This window comes from Piliocolobus tephrosceles, chromosome 1 (genome assembly GCF_002776525.5).
Source record: "Piliocolobus tephrosceles isolate RC106 chromosome 1, ASM277652v3, whole genome shotgun sequence".
NCBI lineage: Eukaryota > Metazoa > Chordata > Mammalia > Primates > Cercopithecidae > Piliocolobus > Piliocolobus tephrosceles.
The window spans coordinates 13,317,843-13,337,741 of NC_045434.1; the positions used below are offsets into that span (position 1 = coordinate 13,317,843).

Sequence of the window (19,899 nt, forward strand, 5' to 3'; positions counted from 1 at the left end):
TCGTTTATTATTCACATATCATAAAATTTACTCTTTTGTTATATGTTTTAATCTGTAGATTTATATCCAATAATTCACCCTTTTAAAATGTACAGTTTAGTGGTTTTTAGTATATTCATAAAATTGTGTAACTATCATCACTATCTAATTCCAGAAGATCTTTTTATTTTGCCACTTTATTTTGAGAATTTGATTCATTTCCTCCTTGATAACAATTGAGAAAAAAATTAAAACCCATTTATAGTTAAGCGTACATAGGTTCTGTGTGTTTTAATGTCTAAGAAGGTATATACATTGTCAGCTTTCTAGATACTAATAGAACATTTCAGTTTACAGAGTTTGAAACTGAGTAAACTGATTTGCCTGAAATAAAAAAGAATCAGAATTGCATGTCAAAGGTTAAGCCTCTTGTTTTTGCTCAATTTGTATCATTATTTGGTATTCCTTGGCCCATGTCTTGTCTAAAGTTCGTCTTTCTTGATTTACAGCTAATTAGAGTTAATAGTGAGTGTGATCAGTTTTAAGTGATTGGCTGTTAGAATATTATGGTAAAAATTTCTGTGTAATTAACTTTATTTCTAGTGATATCATCAGATTTTATTTCATAGAGACAGTGCATTATTTTGTTGTGGCTCTACAAATACCTTGTCACCAAAGAAATAGCAATGTCAGAAATGAATCAAAATCAAGCAGACTCTCTGCTTGTTCTGTCTTTGCTCCTGTAAAATATTTTGGATGCTCATTAATTTTACTTCATTAGTTTATTGAGTACTTGTCTGTGTGAACAGTTTTCTGGCTAAGCTCCTCTAAAAGGAAAAGTTAAAGAGCTTCATGTATAATAGTATGGTTTACACTGATTGTATATATTTTGTGATTTTAGAAAAAAATCAGAAATAGCATAGTAAAAAAAAAAAAAGTATTTTTACTTGATTTTTATGAACAAGTGTTTATTGAGTATCTATGTTGTGCCAAGCATTGTTCAGGTACTTGAGATATATCAATAAACAAAAAAAAATACTTAAAAAATCTTCAACTTTAGAGCTTACATTCTCTCAGGGGAGGAGATAGTGAATTAAACATTGGGTTCACATACTTGTTGTGGAAGAAAAGAATAAACATAAATAAATTATATAGTATGATAAAAGTGAATGCTGTGGTAATAAGAAGAGCAAGATGAAAAGAGGTAGATGGGCAGGGGTTGTAAATTTGAATAAGGTGGAACAAAGTCTTGAGTAGGTGAGGGGGAAGTGGCATCTAGTCTAAAAGAGGGGATGATTTTAGACAGGAGCTTTGCGATTTTATATGTAAGGTGGATAGATGTTTCAGCTAGCTGAACAAAAGTGTTTTTTCTTTTTGATACACTATGAAATCTGAAATCTTAACACTTGTTAAGTCTTAAGAAAAGTTACAGTTTTTACAAGGATACAGATAACTTTGTTAGTCAAATAAAGCCCCCTTTTCCCAATGTTGTACAGATTTTGATACATGTTATCTCTGACATTGTAGCTTTCTAGCTGCTAACTTATAATAGGGTGTTCATAAACCCCTAGCTGAATGAGTTCTGTGGCTACTTTGAAAAAGCAATAATTTACGATTTTAAGCTTGGTTGTGTTCTGTAGTCATTAGAAAGTTAAAAAATCTTAAGCTCTTCTAAATCAAGTAGAAATCAGACTTGTGAGGACTGTCATTTCTGTACTAAGCTGTATGTCTGTGTGTAGGGTCTTATGCTCCACTAGTATAAAGGTAGTTGAGTTTTCCTATTGTTACCTACTTTCTAAGGAGAGATTGACCTTAAGTGCCATTGAAGTACAATACATCTTTTTTTTTTTTTTTTTTTTTGTGACGGAGTCATCCTCTGTCACCCAGGCTGGAGTGCAGTGGCGCGATATCGGCTCACCGCAACCTCCCCCTCCCGGGTTCAGGCAGTTCTCCTGCCTCAGCCTTCGCTCTGGAGTGGCTGGGATTACAGGCGCCCGACACCACGCCTGGCTAATTGTTGTATTTTTAGTTGAGACAAGGTTTCACCATTTTGGCCAGGCTGGTCTCGAACTCCTGACTCAAGTGATCCACCTGCCTCGGCCTCCCAGAGTGCTGGGAGTACAATACTCCCAGCCAAAGTACAATACTTATATTCAATAGCAATCTTTGAAGATTTGCATTGTTTTTGCCAGGGAACAATTTTTAAGTTATTTGACTGATCACTGAAATCAAGGGGGTGGTATTCCCCATGTCACTTTAAAAAGCTTAATATTATTATAATAGTTTTTACTTTTTTGGCCAGGTGGGGTAACTCACGCCTGTATTTCCAGCACTTTGGGAGGTGAGGTGGGTGGATCATGAGGTCAGGAGATGGAGACTATCCTGGCCGACGTGGTGAAACCCCTTCTCTACTAAAAATACAGAAATTAGCTGGGTGTGGTGGCGGTCTCCTGTAGTCCCAGCTACTCAGGAGGCTGAGGCAGGAGAATCGCTTAAACCCAGGAGGTAGAGGTTGCAGTGAGCCGAGATGGCACCACTGCACTCCAGCCTGGCGACAGAGCTAGATTCCGTCTCAAAAAAGAAAAAAATAGTTTTCACTTTGTTTACATTTATATTGGAATATATAAATATAAAGGCATGACAGTTAGTTTGTCATACTTTTGGAAAGGCTTCAAAGACAAACTGAGAGTATACTAGATAGTGTACCAAATAGGTAAATCATGTCTGAAGTTTTTTTAATAGTTTGTCAGTTTTCATTTTTTGGTCAGTGAAGTTGATCATTGCAAACTATCTGAAAAACACTTTTATCTTTGTGGGTGTTCAATAATAGCCATTCTAAAAAGGGCATATGTTGTCCGTCAAACATTTCCTAGTCTTTACTCATTCTGGGCATTTTCTTTGGTGCCGATTCTTTATTAGAATCAGATTCAAATTGGAATAGCTTTTTGTTTTGTTTTTCTTTTTACTACACTTTTCTGGGACGTCAAATTGATGGTTTCAGATACTTCCTTTTTCTTCTGACAGTTGTCTTTCTAATTTACTAGTCCAATATTTAATGTTACTGAAAGGATTTTCAGTTTTTCTTTTAATTTTGAAAGTGTTTAACATCATACAAAAGAAGCTTATTGGGCATTTTATGAATACCTAACTTGTGTGTATTTGTTGTTATGGATAGCAGTGGTGATCTCTTTTCAGATTGCCTCCTCTTCCCACCCTAACCTCAGTTAATAAAGGTCTGCTCTCCTACCTTTTAAAATTAACTTTGTACTGGAGATATAGAATTACTATCTCCAGAATTCCTTTAATTTGAGATTGGGATTGTGTATATTTTAGTATAGTACTGGGATGTTTAATATGGGGCCTCCACCTTTTTGAGGATTTGGGAACCAGTTATTTGTCCTGATCTTCCTCTTCAGTTTTTTACAGTAGCACTAAATAAACCGGAAATATTTTTAGGAAAATGATGTGCTTTCCTCTCATGATAAACTCTTACTGTTATTTTTTTAGAAATTTAGAAAATTATTTAAGATTTAAATTAGCCATTTTGCAGGTCTTAGGAAATGTAGTAAGAGTTTGGGAATATCTATATTCATCATTGACATGCTTATTTGTGAGGATAAATGGAAATATTTTATTTTTTTCTCTCCTTAGACCAGAGGAAGAGTCTTCATCATCCTCCAGTGATGAAGATGAGGATGATAGGAAACAGATTGATGAGCTACTAGGCAAAGTTGTATGTGTAGATTACATTAGTTTGGATAAAAAGAAAGCACTGTGGTTTCCTGCATTGGTGAGTAGCTTCACTATAAAAGAGTTTAATTTCAAACTATATAAGTTTATGCAGAAAACAATTTTCTTACTAATGTTTTTCATAGGTACAAAATGAGGAAATTTTTTTAGCATTATTTAGTTCACACTAAGCTTACTTTTAATGTTGTCTTTGAATACAAAGAACTCTTGAAGTCATTCAGGAAAGGCAAAATCTTGATAATCTTAGAGGTTTAGCCATGTGGAAGTGTAATTCTCTCTCTCTCTCTCTCTGTAGAAAATTCATGATGCAAACTTTTAAAGCTCCTAAGTCCACGTAGGTCTAGATTGCAAAAGAACAACAGAATCTTGATTGGTTGACAAGGATAACTAGACATTTTCTTCATACTTAATGAGTCAGGGTGTTTCCATCCTTGATCTTAATCTTACCTTTTGGGTACTCCCTATATAATCATGACTGCAGTTATACATTACCCCACTCTTCAGTTTTCTCTACAGTAGATTTTTAATTCTACCTACTTTTTAATGTTTTTCTCTCCAAAAGATTGCAACTCCTTAGATTCCATGTCGAATATTTTGCATTTTTCCCTTGTTTTCTCACATTGCCTTTTTGTGATCCTGAGGAGGTACTCAGGATTTATTATCAGGAGTATCCTCATGATTGTCCCAAGTTCTTGTATTTCAAACTGTTGAGACAGATGACAGAAAGCCTTTTGAGCTTTTTATCTCTCTGTTTTTCATAACCACTAGCTTCTTTAGCAAGTTGAAAGGGCCATGTATAGACCATTTTCTTTGACTTTTACAAAGGGAACATATACTAACATCTTTCACAGACATAACTAGGCTGCTTTTCAAATAATCTTTTGGTAGACAAAATAATTTGTAGCTCTTAAAGTAAATAGAGGTTCAATTAATAATTAGCTCTATATCATACTTTAATGAAGATTTAACTCTGTGGCAATAAGAATGCATTTTTTTCTGGACAGGATATAATTGGATAAGTCACTTAAGCTTTTAAATTTCAAGTAGGAGACTGAAGTTAATAATCAATATCTCTTAAGAATTATCTTGGCTGGGGTGCGGTGGCTGGCACCTGTAATCCTAGCACTTTGGGAGGCCATGGTGGGCAGATCCCCTGAGGTCAGGAGTTCAAGACCAGCCTGGCCAACAGGGAAAACCCCGTCTCTACTAAAAATACCAAAAAATTAGCTGAGTGTGGTGGCACATGCCTGTAATCCCAGCTACTCAGGAGGCTGAGGCAGGAGAATCGCTTGAACCCAGGAGGTGGAGGTTGCAGTGAGCCAAGATCACGCTGCTGCACTCCAGTGTGGGTGACAGAGCAAGACTCCCTCTCAAAAAAAGAGAAAAGAAACAAAGAAAGAATTATCTTGAAGTCTTTAAAATTTTGATATGTCTGAATTGCCCTGTGATAATTTTATCTGAAGACCATTGAGTCATTTGTATTAAACAGTGAGATCCAGTTTTTTTTTTTTTTTCCTGGAGACAGAGGCTTACTCCATTACCCAGGTGAGAGTGCAGTGGTGCGATCCTGGCTCACTGCAGCCTTGACCTCCTGGGCTCAAGCAGTTCACTACAGGTGGAGACCACCACACCTGGCTAATTTTTAAATACTTTGTAAATACGAGGTCTCCCTATGCTGCCTAGGCTAGTCTTGAACTCCTGGATTCAAGTGACCCTCCCACGTTGGCCTCTCAGAATGCTAGAATTACAGATGGAGGCTACTGAGGCCAGCCCGCATCTTTTACAAATATGTCCTCCCCCCACTTCAAATTTAATAAGCTATAAACTTAAGATCCACTGATAAACAAAAGACACTTTGAAAGTACTCTTCTCCTCTTGTCTGACAACTAATTTGTTCTCAAATATCGAGAGACAGAATGGGTCAAAAATTATTCTCTGTTTCTGTTTTGTATGTTCTCACTTCCTTACTACAAATAATTAGCCAAATTATCCTCTAATGCTTTTTTCTCTTCTGTTAATGACATTTAATAAAATTTTTGTGTTCTCAAGGCTAACACATATTTGTTAAGTATGCATTTATCATATACCAAGTGCTGTTCAAAATATTTTACAAGGATAGACTCATTTAGTGGTGTGAAGGTTTTTTGTTCTTGTGATCAATAAACTTTTATTTTTTTTTGAGATGGAGTTTCATTCTTGTTGCCCAGGCTAGAGTGCAGTGGGGCAATCTCGGCTCACTGCAACCTCTGCCTCCCAGGTTCAAGTGGTTCTCCTGCCTCAGCCTTTCTGAGTAGCTGGTATTACAAGCCACTACGCCTGGCTAATTTTGTATTTTTAGTAGAGACGGGGTTTCTCCAGGTTGGTCAGGCTTGTCTCCAACTCCTGACCTCAGGTGATCTGCCCGCCTCAGCCTCCCAAAGTGTTGGGATTACAGGCGTGAGCCACAGCACCCGGTGATGATCAATAAACTTTTCTCAACAATTTGTGGTTGAGAATCTGTTAACTCTTTATTCTCATTCTCTCATTTTCCTGCTCATTGACTAACAATTGCAGAAACTTAGAAATGGGATTAAAACACTATTCTTTGTTTATATGTATTTGTATGAAAACTTATGTCCATAATATATATAAACTCTTTTGTATATTTGTGGTTTTTATGCTAAACTAGGTAACCATGTACTCAGATGAAAAAGAAACAGAACTATCTTTGTACTGTTTTCTACTTGTGATGTCCATTTACATGAACATGTTTTATTTCTTTATCTCCACTGCTTAGTTCAGTGTTCGGCACAAATTAAGTATCCAGTAAATGTCAGCTCTTGTAGTGATAATGAAAAATGAGGACAATTATTTGTTTTAATAAATATAAATATTTTATTATACCTTTGTACATTCGTGTGTATCCATCCAACATTCAGTGGATACCTATATGTACAGGGAGTGTGCTAGCACTTATTATGAAATAGGTATTATTATGTATCCCCATTTGGAGATAAGGAAACTATTAGCAGAGTTAAGTAAGTTGCCACACTTTGGGTTAATTATTAAGCTGAAAAAAAGCGTCTGTGTATGCGATTATTTATTTCTTCCTAAAGCCCTAGGATTCTTTGTGAGAATTTCTTTTGAAAGTATGTTTTAAGGCCAGCTGTGGTGGCTCACACCTGCAGTCCCAGCACTTTGGGAGACGGAGGCAGGCAGATCACATGAGGCCAGGAGTTCAAGACCAGCCTGGCCAACATAGTGAAACCCCTTCTCTACTAAAAATACAAAAATTTGCAGGGCGTGGTGGCATATGCTTGTAGTCCCAGCTACTTTGGAGGCCGAGGCAGGAGAATCGCTTGAACCTGGGAGGCAGAGGCTGCAGTGATCTGAGATCGCGCCACTGCATTCCAACCTGGGTGACAGAGCAAGTTTTATATTTTATAAAACTGTTTTGCTGGCTGGGCGTGGCGGCTCACGCCTGTAATCCCAGCACTTTGGGAGGCCGAGGTGGGCAGATCACTTGATGTCAGGAGTTCGAGACCAGCCTGGCAAACATGGTGAAACCCCGTCTTTACTAAAGTACAAAAATTAGCCAAACATGATGGCAGGCGCCTGTAATCCCAGCTACTTGGGAGGCTGAGGCAGGAGAATTGCTTGAACATGGGAGGTGGAGGTTGCAGTGAGCTGAGACCATGCCATAGCACTCCGGCCTAAGTGACAGCAAGACCCCATCTCAAACACACACACACACACACACACACACACACACACACACACACACACACAACTGTTTTCTAAGTCTTTTTCTCAATATGAACATTAAATTTTTTTATGTTAGTATTTTGTTATTACTTTAAGCTTGTCACACCATAATCACTTAATAATTTCTTTGATGAAAATAAAAATATCTAAGGATTTTTAATATTGAAAGGTTAGTAATCTGTTTAGTCAACCATTTCTTTTTTTTTTTTTTGAGATGGAGTTTCGCTCTGTCGCCCAGGCTGGAGTGCAGTGGCCGGATCTCTGCTCACTGCAAACTCCGCCTCCCGGGTTTACGCCATTCTCCTGCCTCAGCCTCCCGAGTAGCTGGGACTACAGGCGCCCACCACCTCGCCTGGCTAGTTTTTTTGTATTTTTTAGTAGAGACAGGGTTTCACTGTGTTAGCCAGGATGGTCTCGATCTCCTGACCTCGTGATCCGCTCGTCTCGGCCTCCCAAAGTGCTGGGATTACAGGCTTGATCCACCGCGCCCGGCCTTTCTTCTAACTCTTTACCTCCTCTCAATGGTCCTAGCCACGTTCACACACCTCCCAAGGCCCCTACGTCTTCCCGCTGGTGCCTATGGGCACCATCTCCTTGGCTGCCCTTTCTACTGCCATTGCTGTTGTGGCTTCCTCACCAGTAGGCTACAAAACGGCCTAAAATTTTAGAATTATTAGAAATTATTAGAATTTTAGAATTTTAGAATTATTGATGTATGTTATCCCCTCCCAAAATTGAGATCCATTGGACAGTGATGGATAATTTTTGGTAACTACACTGAAAAATTATGTTCTAAATTGACCAGTCTTGATGTAATCACACAAATAATATTTGTGTTTCTAATTTTTAAATTATTTTTATAAATCGAGTAAATTCAAAGTGTTTTAGTAACGTCCTAAGAAAACAGTTAACTGGGTTTGGTGGCCTATGCCTATAGTCCCAGCTACTTGGGAGACTGAGGTGGGAGGATCGATTGAACCCTGGGAGGTTCAGTTTGCATTGAGTCGTGATCACACCACTGCACAGAGTGAGACCTTGTCTCAAAAAAAAAAAAAAAAAAAAAAAAAAAGAAGAAGAAAAAGAAAAAGGAAACAACTACATAGTCCCAGGAACATTTTATAAATAACTACCATGCACTGAGTATTTACCCTGACTAGGACTGTGCTGAGCTTATTAATACAAGTAGTATTGTTTAATCCTGATTGAGACTTATTCTCTAGTCTCAATTTTTTATTTTATTATTCAATTTCATTTTAAGAGGGGGAAATCTTAGATTCCATGGCTGATGCAGTTCTGCTTTTCAGTTTTTTTCACCAAGTTCTCCACTTCTAATCACCCTTTCAAGCTGTAATTCAGGATTCAGAATGTATCGCTGTATTTTCTTTAGGGTGATCTCATCCCCTTTTAAAGCTTCACTTGCAGAGATAACAAAGAGATAATCAAAGTGACCAAGAAAATAACATACACGGGTGAATGGGATAAAATGCATGTTGTCATTCCTGTGGTAGAACTGGACAGTGAGCCCACTTACTCATACACCAGTGTCATCACTGGCCAAAGCTATCACATGTGCAGTTTTCAAAATCCTTAGCTCATCAGAAAAAAGTAATGAGTGGATTTGGCTCACAAGCCCCAGGTTTTAGACCCCTGATACTTAGTCTGTGGACTCTCAAATTAATATCCTTGAGTCCAGTCCTCTACGCTCTGCTCCAGACCTAATTTTTCTGTTCACTATCTTCATTTGGATGTCTTTTAGCCACCTAAAACTTAATAGTCCCAAAACTCCTCTTCTTATCCCTTCCCTCTTGCACAAACTTGGCCCTTTTTTGTTGTTTTTCTTTCACAATGAATAACCCTGTCATCTACCTATTTGCACAAGGCAGAAAACTAAGCATCCTCTTCTTGTTCATCTTTCTACTTCCCTCATTATTTTGGATATTTCTCATCCCTTTAATTTCCCATTGCCACCACTTTACATCCAAGCCACCACCTCTCACTCAGATGATCACAATAGCTTAGTCTCTTTGCACAGTTACCTTTGCATGGTCCATTTTCTTCATAGCAGCCAAAGTAGATTTTTAAAAGGAAAATCTTTTATGACATTGTCTGGTTTCAGATTCTTTCAACAAAGATGTTAGATGTTATCCTAAGAATTAATATAGCCTACAAGAGTCTGAAAATTCTGGACCATTGTTTTTCTCTTAGCCATGATGTATCCCTTCAGTTAAGGATCTAGCTCTACCTTTTTTCTATTTCTGACTAGAACTTCATCCACAGCTTCATCCTAGTCATAGCTGTACTTCTGCTTTCAATACCGTGTCTATGCCAAAAAAAATCTAGATTATCCAGGCAGCTGGAAGGATGTAGGATACCAATTTAAAATTACTTGTGTGTGCTCCCATATGTGTGTACCTGTTTACCCTCAAACTAAAATTAGTTTTTCAACTTCAAGCTTACACTTTTTAAAAGGATTTAAATAGTAGGTACTTACATAACTATGAGTTCTTTTAGTTATAATAGCTTCACCCTTTTTCTTAAAAGGTGGTTTGTCCTGATTGTAGTGATGAGATTGCTGTAAAAAAGGACAATATTCTTGTTCGATCTTTCAAAGATGGAAAATTGTAAGTATAATTTACTTGGTTTGAAAAACCAGTTTATAAATATATGCTGTTATTTTGAATTAGGATGTTAAATGATTGATTAGTTACCTTAGGCTTTTATTTTTCATCATATAGAATGTTTCAGAGTGACTGTTTTTCATATTATCTTAATGTGTTGTAGTCTTGTAGTATGTTTTTCCTTGCTCATTTTGGTAATCTTTTCCAAACTCGACACCCAGTACTGTCTAATTTGTCAACATTTGTCCACATAATCACTGGTTATTTGAGGCAAATTTGCCATATCTAGCATATTTATTACTCTATTGATTTTTTTGTTTTGTTTTTTTTTTTTTGAGACGGAGTCTCACTCTGTCACCCAGGCTGGAGTGCAGTGGTGCAATTTCCACTCACTGCAACCTCCGCCTCCTGGGTTCAAGCTATTCTCCTGCCTCAGCCTCCTGAGTAACTGGGTCTATAGGCGCATGCCACCACACCCGGCTAATTTTTATATTTTTAGTAGAGATGGGGTTTCACTGTGTTGTCCAGGCTGGTCTCGAACTCCTGACCTTGTGAGCTGCCCACCTCAGCCTCCCAAAGTGCTGGGATTATAGGCGTGAGCCATCGCGCCCGGCCTGTTGATGTATTTATTGACATTATTTCCTTAGGGTTTGTTCTTGATGGTCTAATTAGGAATTTCTGATTCTTCTACTAGTTATGTCTAATGGTTGTAGTGATACCTGTTAGATAATATTCAACTTTTTCAGTAGTCTGAGGATTAAAATGGGTTACTTGTATATGGATGGTAAGGGTTAAAAAAATGATTTATTTTTCTTTAAGAATTACATGACTAGAGAAGCCAGATATTTTATACAGAATTATATTGGGTGTAAATACCTTGAAAAGGTCATTATGTTTTAACATTTGTTGTTTGAATTTTCAAGTTCGGGAAAGGTATTTTTATCTTTAATTAATTAATTTTATTGATCATTTTTTTTTGGTGAGAGTCTCACTCTTTCACCCAGGCTGGAGTGCAGTGACATGATCACGGCTCATTGCAGCCATGACCCTTTGGGCTCAGGTGATCCTTCACCTCAACTTCTCTTGAGTAGCTGGGACTACACCTGGCTATTTTTGTATTTTTTTGTAGTGATAGGGTTTCACCATGTTGGCTAGGCTGGTCTCGAACTCCTCAGCTCAAGCGATCCGCATGTCCTGGCCTCCCAAAGTGCTGAGATTACAGCCGTGAGCCTCTGCACCCAGTCTGAAAAGTTAGCTCCAAAAACAGTATGTAGGCTGGGCACGGTGGCTCACACCTGTAATCCCAGCACTTTGGGAGGCCTGAGCAGGCGGATCACGAGGTCAGGAGTTCCAGACCAGCCTGGCCAACATGGCGAAACTCCGTCTCTACTAAAAATACAAAATTAGCCAGGCATGGTGGTGGGCACCTGTAATCCCAGCTACTCAGGAGTCTGAGGCAGGAAAATCACTTGAACCTGGGAGATGGAGGGTGCAGTGCGCAGAAATAATGCCACTGCACTCTAGCCTGGGTGACAAGAACAAGACTCCATCTCAAAAAAACAACAACAAAAAACAATATGTAGAACCCACTTTAACAAAATTGGAATAATCGGAGGAATTTGAGCACTGAAATTGAATACTGACTTGATATTAAATTGTTGGGGGGTAGGGAAAATGGGAAAACGTTAGTAAAAGGACACAAACTTGTATTTGTAAGATGAATAAAACGTACAGGATCTGATGTACAGTGTGGCAACTGCAACTGTAGTATTCTGGCAACCTCCCAAGTAGCTAGAACTACAGGTGTGTGCCACCATGCTCGGCAAATTTTTGTAAGTTTTTTTTTGCCATGTTGCCCAGGCTGTTCTTGAACTCTTGAGCTCAAGTGATCTGCCCACTTTGGCCCCCCAAAGTGTTGGGATTACAGTTGTGAGCCACTGTGTCCAACCTTTATTTATTTATTTTATTTATTTTTTTTGATACGGAGTTTCACTCTTGTTGCCCAGGCTGGAGTGCAATGGCGCAATCTCAGCTCACTGCAACCTCTGCCTCGTTTAAGCGATTCTCGTGCCTCAACTTCTCGAGTAGGTGGGACTACAGGCATGTACCACCATGCCCAGTTAATTTTGTATTTTTGTATTTTGAACTCCTGACTTCAGGTGATCCACCTGCTTTGGTTTCCCAAAGTGCTGGGATTACAGGTGTGAACCACTGCACCCAGCTCAACTTTTGTTTTTTAAGAGATGGGATCTTGCTCTGTTGCCTACTCTAGAGTGCAGTGGCACAATCGTAGCTTACTGTAACCCTGCACTGGGTTTCCAGCTCAGCTCCCTGCCTCAGCCTCCCGAGTAGTTGGGACTACAGGCACATGCCACCACTCCTGGCTAATTCTTTTCTTACGTTTTTAGTTTGTCTGTGGAAACTGGGTCTCACTATGTTACCCATCCTGGTCTTGAACTTTGGCATGAAGCAGTCCTCCCACCTTGGCCTCCCAAAGTGTTGGGATTGCAGGCATGAATCACCATGCCTGTCCCCAAATATTTTATCATTATATTGCCATAAATCATTTTTAGCCAGGCATGGTGGCTCATGCCGATCATCCCAGCACTGTGGGAGGCCAAGATGAGTGGATCAGTTGAGGTCAGGAGTTCAAGACCAGCCTGTCCAACATGGTGAAACCCTGTCTCTACTAAAAATACAAAAATTAGCCGGGTGGTAGTGGCATGTGCCTGTAATCCCAGCTACTCGGGAGGCTGAGGCAGGAGAATCCACTTGAGCCTGGGAGGTAGAGGTAGAGGTTGTGGTGAGCCAAGATTGTGCCACTGCACTCCAGTCTGGATGACAGAGTGAGACGCTGTCTCAGAAAAAAAACAAAAAACAAAATCAAAATAATTTTCAGTGTTGCATTTAGGCAGGGGACTCTGGTATTTGGGAACACGTTGGTGTTTATAAAGTATCTCTTATGGTAGGATCCTTCTGTAGATGATTACATATTTTAACATCCTGTCTTTTATGTTATTTTTGACTTGCTACTCTGTGTGCAATCACTTTTATTGTACATGTCAACATTCTCATATTTTCAGTATCTTTCTGTGACATGTAATCATCTGGATTCTTAATTAATCTTAGTCATATTTTGGGCTTTTTTCTTCTTTTGTAATTAAAAATAATATATAGTACTTCAGTTCCAAGAAAAGATGTCCATGAAATTACTAGTGACACTGCACCAAAGCCTGATGCTGTATTAAAACAAGGTAAGGATAATTTTGGAATAAATTACAAGTACTGTAAAAACTGCTAAAGTGTTTTTGAAGATTAAATTTTTTTTGCTCTTTAAAATTTTTTTTAAAATTACGTTCTTATGGTTATATTTGGTTCCTTGTGACCTTTATTTTTATAAACCCATGTATCTTCTGTGTTATAAGTTTCCTTTTTTTTTTTTTTTCCTGGAGACACAGTCTTGCTCTGTTGCCCAGGCTGGAGTGTGGCGCAATCTCGGCTCACCGCGACCTCTGCCTCCCGGGTTCAAGCAATTCTGTTGCCTCAGCCTCCTGAGTAACTGGGACTAAGCCACATGCCGCCATGCTTGGCTAATTTTTTGTTATTTTAATAGAGATGGGGTTTCACCGTGTTGCCTAGGCTGGTCTTGAACTCCTGAGCTCAGGCAGTCCACCCGCCTTGGCCTCCCAACGTGTTAGAATTACAGGCATGAGCCACTATGCCCAGCCATAAGTTTCCTTTTTTTTCTTTTTTTTTTTTAAGCTTATAGTCAGGCATAATAATCTAGAATAATGGGAGAGAACTATGTAGTCAGCTATTCCTATAGTCTGGTTTTTCCTGGTAAATAAAATACTGGTTTCTGGGAATGGTAGAAGAAAGGAATCAAAGTAACTTTGGTTTTTTTTTTTTTTTTTTTTGAGACAGAGTCTTGCTCTGTCGCCCAGGCTGCAGTGCAGTGGTACAATCTCAGCTTGGTGCAACCTCTACCTCCCGGGTTCAAGCGATTGTCCTGCTTCAGTCTCCCAAGTAGCTGGGACTATAGGCGCCCACCACTATGCTCGCCTAATTTTTGTGTGTTTAGTAGAGACAGAGTTTCACCAGGCTTGAACTCCTGAGCTCAGGCAGTCCGCCCGCCTTTGGGATTACAGGCATGAGCCATCACGCCTGGCTGAGGAATCAAAGTAATTTTGGTTTGGTATTTCTCACTAATGAATGTACGTCCTTAACCACAAGGCTCCAGTAGTTTTATTTGAGGAATATTTGGTAATTGCATCTGTCACCTGGTTTTTGGCACTGTAAATAGTTGTCTTCTCTTTGCCTTTATTCCTTGAATTCAGTAATATACTATATAGATTGGTTAAAATCATCAAGATTTTTTGGTATATAATTTATTCCCATATATTGTAAAATGAGAATAATTGTGTCTAATTTTAGTTGAAGGTAATTGTTACCATAGTTTTAATTGAAGTTTAACTGAAAATGTAAAAATCATGTGTGGTCAATTTTCAGGTATTGTATATTTATTTTAATGGCTCTGTGCCTGGTATTAATACTGTTTGATAATTGTTTATTGCATAAGATATTACATGATTTCCTGTATTAAAGGTTTTTACTAGTGAAGCTTAATCTTTGTTTAAAAGAATAAAACTGCCCTTCTTTAATTTATTTGAACTTAAGTAATCTTCCAATGGTGGGAGTTTTGCCATCTATAAAATGACTACCTAATGCATAGGATGGATAGGATTAAATATATTGCTACATTTAAAAGCACTTAACACAGTTTCTGGTACATAGCAAACAATAAATAGTGGTATTGGCACAGTAGTTTTTGTTTCTTTATTGTGTTTAATACTTTTTGAGAAAACAGTTGTCTTAATTTCTTCAGTTCATGTAGCTTATGGTCTGTTTCCAGCCTTTGAACAGGCACTTGAATTTCACAAAAGTAGAACTATTCCTGCTAACTGGAAGACTGAATTGAAAGAAGATAGCTCTAGCAGTGAAGCAGAGGAAGAAGAGGAGGAGGAAGATGATGAAAAAGAAAAGGAGGATAATAGCAGTGAAGAAGAGGTAAGTGAAAACAGCTGATACCTTTTAAAATTACAAACAACAGTTGGGTTTCCCTTGTGGGTTAGGATTTGGTATTAAGTCATTAATCAGATAAGTATTTTTAGCATGAGAAATATTTCATAATCTTGTATTTGTGATACTCATAATCAGGTAGTTTACTTGGTTACTTTAGATGTGTGACCTTGAGCAATTAAACATATTAAGTCTGATTATCCTAATAACCTCAAAAAGATGTCTTAGTCTTCCCATGCTTTTGGTTTATGAGATGATTAAGAAAGTATCCACCAGGCCGGGTGTGGTGGCTAACACCTGTAATCCCAGCACTTTGGGAGGCCAAGGCAGGTGGATCACAAGGTCAGGAGATCGAGAACATCCTGGCTAAGATGGTGAAACCCTGTCTCTACTAAAAATACAAAAAATTAGACGGGCACGGTGGCGGGACCTGTAGTCCCAGCTACTTGGGAGGCTGAGGCAGGAGAATGGCATAAACTCAGGAGGCAGAGCTTGCAGTGAGCCTAGATCGCGCCACTGCACTCCAGCCTGGGCGACAGAGTGAGACTCCATCTCAAAAAAAAAAAAAAAAAAAAAAAAGTATCCACCTAGGCCAGGCACAGTGCCTTACAACCATAATCCCAGCACTTTGGGAGGCCAAAGCGGGCGGCTCGCTTGAACTCAGGAGTTCGAGACCAGGCCGGGCGCGGTGGCTCAAGCCTGTAATCCCAGCACTTTGGGAGGCCGAGACGAGCGGATCACGAGGTCAGGAGATCGAGACCATCCTGGCTAACACAGTGAAACCCTGTCTCTACTAAAAAATACAAAAAACTACCCGGGCGAGGTGGCGGGCGCCTGTAATCCCAGCTACTCGGGAGGCTGAGGCAGGAGAATGGCATAAACCCGGGAGGTGGAGCTCGCAGTGAGCTGAGATCTGGCCACTGCACTCCAGCCTGGGCGACACAGCGAGACTCCATCTCAAAAAAAATAAAAAAAAGGAGTTTGAGACCAGACTGGGCAACATAGTAAAACCCCATCTCAACAAAAATAAAAATAATTAGCAGGGCATGTCAGCGCACTCCTGTAGTCCCAGCTATTGAGGAGTCTGTGTTGGGAGGATGGTCTGAGCCCTGGAGGTGGAGGTTGCAATGAGCCGTGAATTGACCATTGCCCTATATCCTGGGTGTCAGAGCGAGACCCTGTCTTATTTTTAAAAAAAGAAAAAAAAAAAAACCTACTTACCTAATACTTTAAAATGCTTTTTATTACCATGTAGACAGCTGTCACCTCATGAAATGTTTGCATCTCCATATTTTATTGATTTACCCAAAAAACTATAAAATATATCTTTCATTTAATATTTGAAAGAAAAATCAGGCGGGGCACTGTGGCTCATGCTGGGATGAGTAATCCTAGCACTTTGTGAGGCCGAGGTGGGCGGATCACGAGATCAGGAGTTCAAGGCCAGCTTGGCCAACATGGTGAAACCCCGTCTCTACTAAAAATACAAAATAATTAGCCAGGTGTGGTGGTGGACACCTGTAATCCCAGCTAGTCAGAAGGCTAAGGCAGTAGAATTGCTTGAACCTGGGAGTTGGAGGTTGCAGGGAGCCGAGATCGTGCCATTGCACTCCCGCCCAGGTGACAGTGTGAGACCCTGTCTCAAAAAAAAAAAAAAAAAAGAAAGAAGAAAAAGCAGAAAAGTAAAGATCAATATCTCTTTGATTCAGAGAATCTTGAATCATTTTATCTAAGACAAATGGGTAGATAGTTCTAATGAGATCATAAATAAGACACCTGGTTGTATGTGGATCAAAGAGCTCAAATTTTGGACTTTATTGTAACTGGTGCTTTAGGTCTGGCAGTGACAAGGTACTCTTTAATGGTTTGCTGAACAGCTTCATAAAAGTTAATGAGTGGTGCAGATAGTGAAGGCTACTATATTTGACTATGAAATGAAATGTATTTAATGTGTTCAGTAAATTTATGTCAGTATGTAGTATTTTAGGTAAGTTATGAAATTCTGCCTTTTAACTGTAATAAACTGTTAATGAAATGAGATTGTTTTGGAGGTTATATTTTAGGGTATTGTGATATGTAATGACAGTGTGTAATGTAGAAATTTCCCTGCTTCAGTCTTCTCTCTGACTGCTTTCTATTTAAATTGCTAAAATGAGCAATCATTCCCTTGCTGCTAAAAACCTCCTGAGTAGCTTTTTGTCACTGTAAAAGTTAAGCTTTCATATAGAATCTCCTATATAGTCTAATTCCTGCCTCAATTTTTTCTCATTATTTCCCTTTCTATGCCCTTTCCCTTGAACTTTATGCTATAGCAGTGTCAAATTACATATATTGCTGCTACTCACTTTTGCACACACTAGTACCTCTGTAGGCACCACCTTTTCCTTTCCCTCCTTCCTTAGTCAGCATGGCATATTCCTGTTCAGTTTTCAGAACCCTACTTAGGTGCCATCTCTGTAAAGAGAAACCTGTGAACCATCACCTCTGTCATCTCAGGAAAACATCACTTCATTTGCTAGTCTAAACTACTACTGCTCCTGGCTGGGCACGGTGGCTCACGTCTGTAATCCTAGCACTTTGGGAAGCTGACGCGAGCAGATCACCTGAAGTCAGGAGTTTGAGACCAGTCTGGTCAACATGGTGAAACCCCATCTCCACTAAAAATAAAAAATGAGCTGGGTGTGGCCGGATGTGGTGGCTCACGCCTGTAATCCCAGCATTTTGGCAGACCGAGGCGGGCAGATCACCTGAGGTCAGGAGATCGAGACCATCCTGGCTAACACGGTGAAACCCTGTCTTTTACTAAAAATACAAAAAAATTAGCTGGGCATGGTGGCAGATGCCTGTAGTCCCAGCTACTCAGGAGACTGAGGCAGGAGAATGGCGTGAACCCAGAAGGTGGAGCTTGCAGTGAGCAGAGATCACGCCACTGCACTCCAGCCTGGGTGACAGAGGAAGACTCCGTCTAAAAAATAAAAAATAAAAAATTAGCTGGGTGTGGTGGCGGATGCCTGTTATCCCAGCTACTTGGGAGGCTGAGGCAGCAGAATTGCTTGAACTCAGGAAGCAGAGGTTGCAGTGAGCCAAGATCACACCACTGCACTCCAGCCTGGGCGACAGAGCAAGACTTTGTCTCAAAAACCAACCAAACAAACAAAAAACCCTACTACTGTTCCTTATACATATTTTTGTCATTTATATTTATTGTCTATTTTTTCTCCCCCACAAATTTGTAAGTTCCTTAAAGTTAGGAATGCTGTCTTACTCGTATACATACTTAGAGTGTCTGTCATAGTGTGTAAAATATAACAAATGATAAATAGCTACCAAACCTTTTGGTGCTTAGTGTTTTCACAAGTGTTTTTGTAAAAGCAAATCTGCAGTATAGTGTAAACATTTTCTTGAGTTAAAAGCTTACCTTAAACGTTTTTGGAATAGGAATAAATTGGGCTGTTTATTAAAGTTAAATATTGTACCATGGGAACATTTAAGATAACATCTAGAAAATAGGTGTCTTTAGATTTGTATTTGATCTCCTTACCAAAACCTGAATGTATGGAGTGTGTTTAAATTGAGAAATACAGATTCATCATTAGTAAATTAATGGTTGTCATTTATTTTTCTCTGCCCAATTAGAAAACGTAATAGTTTATCAACCTGGGCTTTAAAAAAAATACCTTTCTTTCTTGTACTGGCTTTTAAAGTAAAAAGACAATCTCACTAAAGCAGTGCCATTAGGCACATGATTTTCCAAATTCAAAAATGCTGTGTTTTGATTTATTTAGATTACCAGTTGAATATCCTAACTTTTACTATTACAAATATGTATATTTAAGCCAGAGTAACTGTAAAGCCTAGCTGTATATTTGGAATCATTTTCTCTGCAGTTACTCCTAATCATGTTCTGTAATGGCAGGCTCCATAGCTTATTTTTCTTTTATTTGATTCAGCACCTAGCATAGTGCCCACACTTACAGGTGCTCAAGTGTTTGTTGAATGGATGAAAGTCATTGAATTGATGAGTTCCTCAATCTTACCTACTACCCTGCTCCTTGCAGGTTGCTTCAGGACCAGCTTCCTGCTGCCACAGCCCTTGGCCACAGCAGCAAGAAGCTAGTCCCTCCCTTGTAATTGATAAATCGGGGAACTATTTTATTACTTGAAGATTTCCCTAAGTCTGAATCTTCAGGTATTGTAGATCAAGTTTGTTCCCCACTTTACTGATTATGTAAGCTTGAAGTATATACAATGGGGCTGCATAAAATGAAGGATATTTGCACTTACAGCTAATGGGACCCATACTTTTATAGTTCCTTGAGGAGTAATAATAGAGTTAGTTTTGGTGTTCAACCCTGACCCAGTTTTTCATAAGTTGAGAGTAGGTATTCTTGAACCTGTGAACCTGATTTGAAAAATAGATCTCTGGGCCGGGCGCGGTGGCTCAAGCCTGTAATCCCAGCACTTTGGGAGGCCGAGACGGGTGGATCACGAGGTCAGGAGTTCGAGACCATCCTGGCTAACACGGTGAAACCCCGTCTCTACTAAGAAATACAAAAAGCTAGCCGGGCGAGGTGGCTGGCGCCTGTAGTCCCAGCTACACGGGAGGCTGAGGCAGGAGAATGGCGTAAACCCGGGAGGCGGAGCTTGCAGTGAGCTGAGACCCGGCCACTGCACTCCAGCCCGGGCGACAGAGCGAGACTCCGTCTCAAAAAAAAAAAAAAAAAAAAAA

General features: G+C 39.3%; 1 protein-coding gene across 4 annotated transcripts in view; it reads left to right on the forward strand.

Annotated features, from left to right (window-relative positions):
* Nucleotides 1-19,899, forward strand: part of ARID4B (AT-rich interaction domain 4B) — a 166,550-nt gene that overhangs the window by 85,163 nt on the left and 61,488 nt on the right. For all 4 annotated transcript variants that reach the window (XR_003309615.2, XM_026455103.1, XM_026455104.1 and 1 more), the window contains exons 8-11: nt 3,631-3,769; nt 10,015-10,094; nt 13,269-13,345; nt 15,004-15,158. Coding sequence is in view for 3 of the 4 variants with exons in the window: in XM_026455103.1 (XP_026310888.1) it covers nt 3,631-3,769; nt 10,015-10,094; nt 13,269-13,345; nt 15,004-15,158 (451 nt within the window). In the remaining variant the exon portion in view is untranslated. The remainder of the gene's footprint in view (nt 1-3,630; nt 3,770-10,014; nt 10,095-13,268; nt 13,346-15,003; nt 15,159-19,899) is intronic.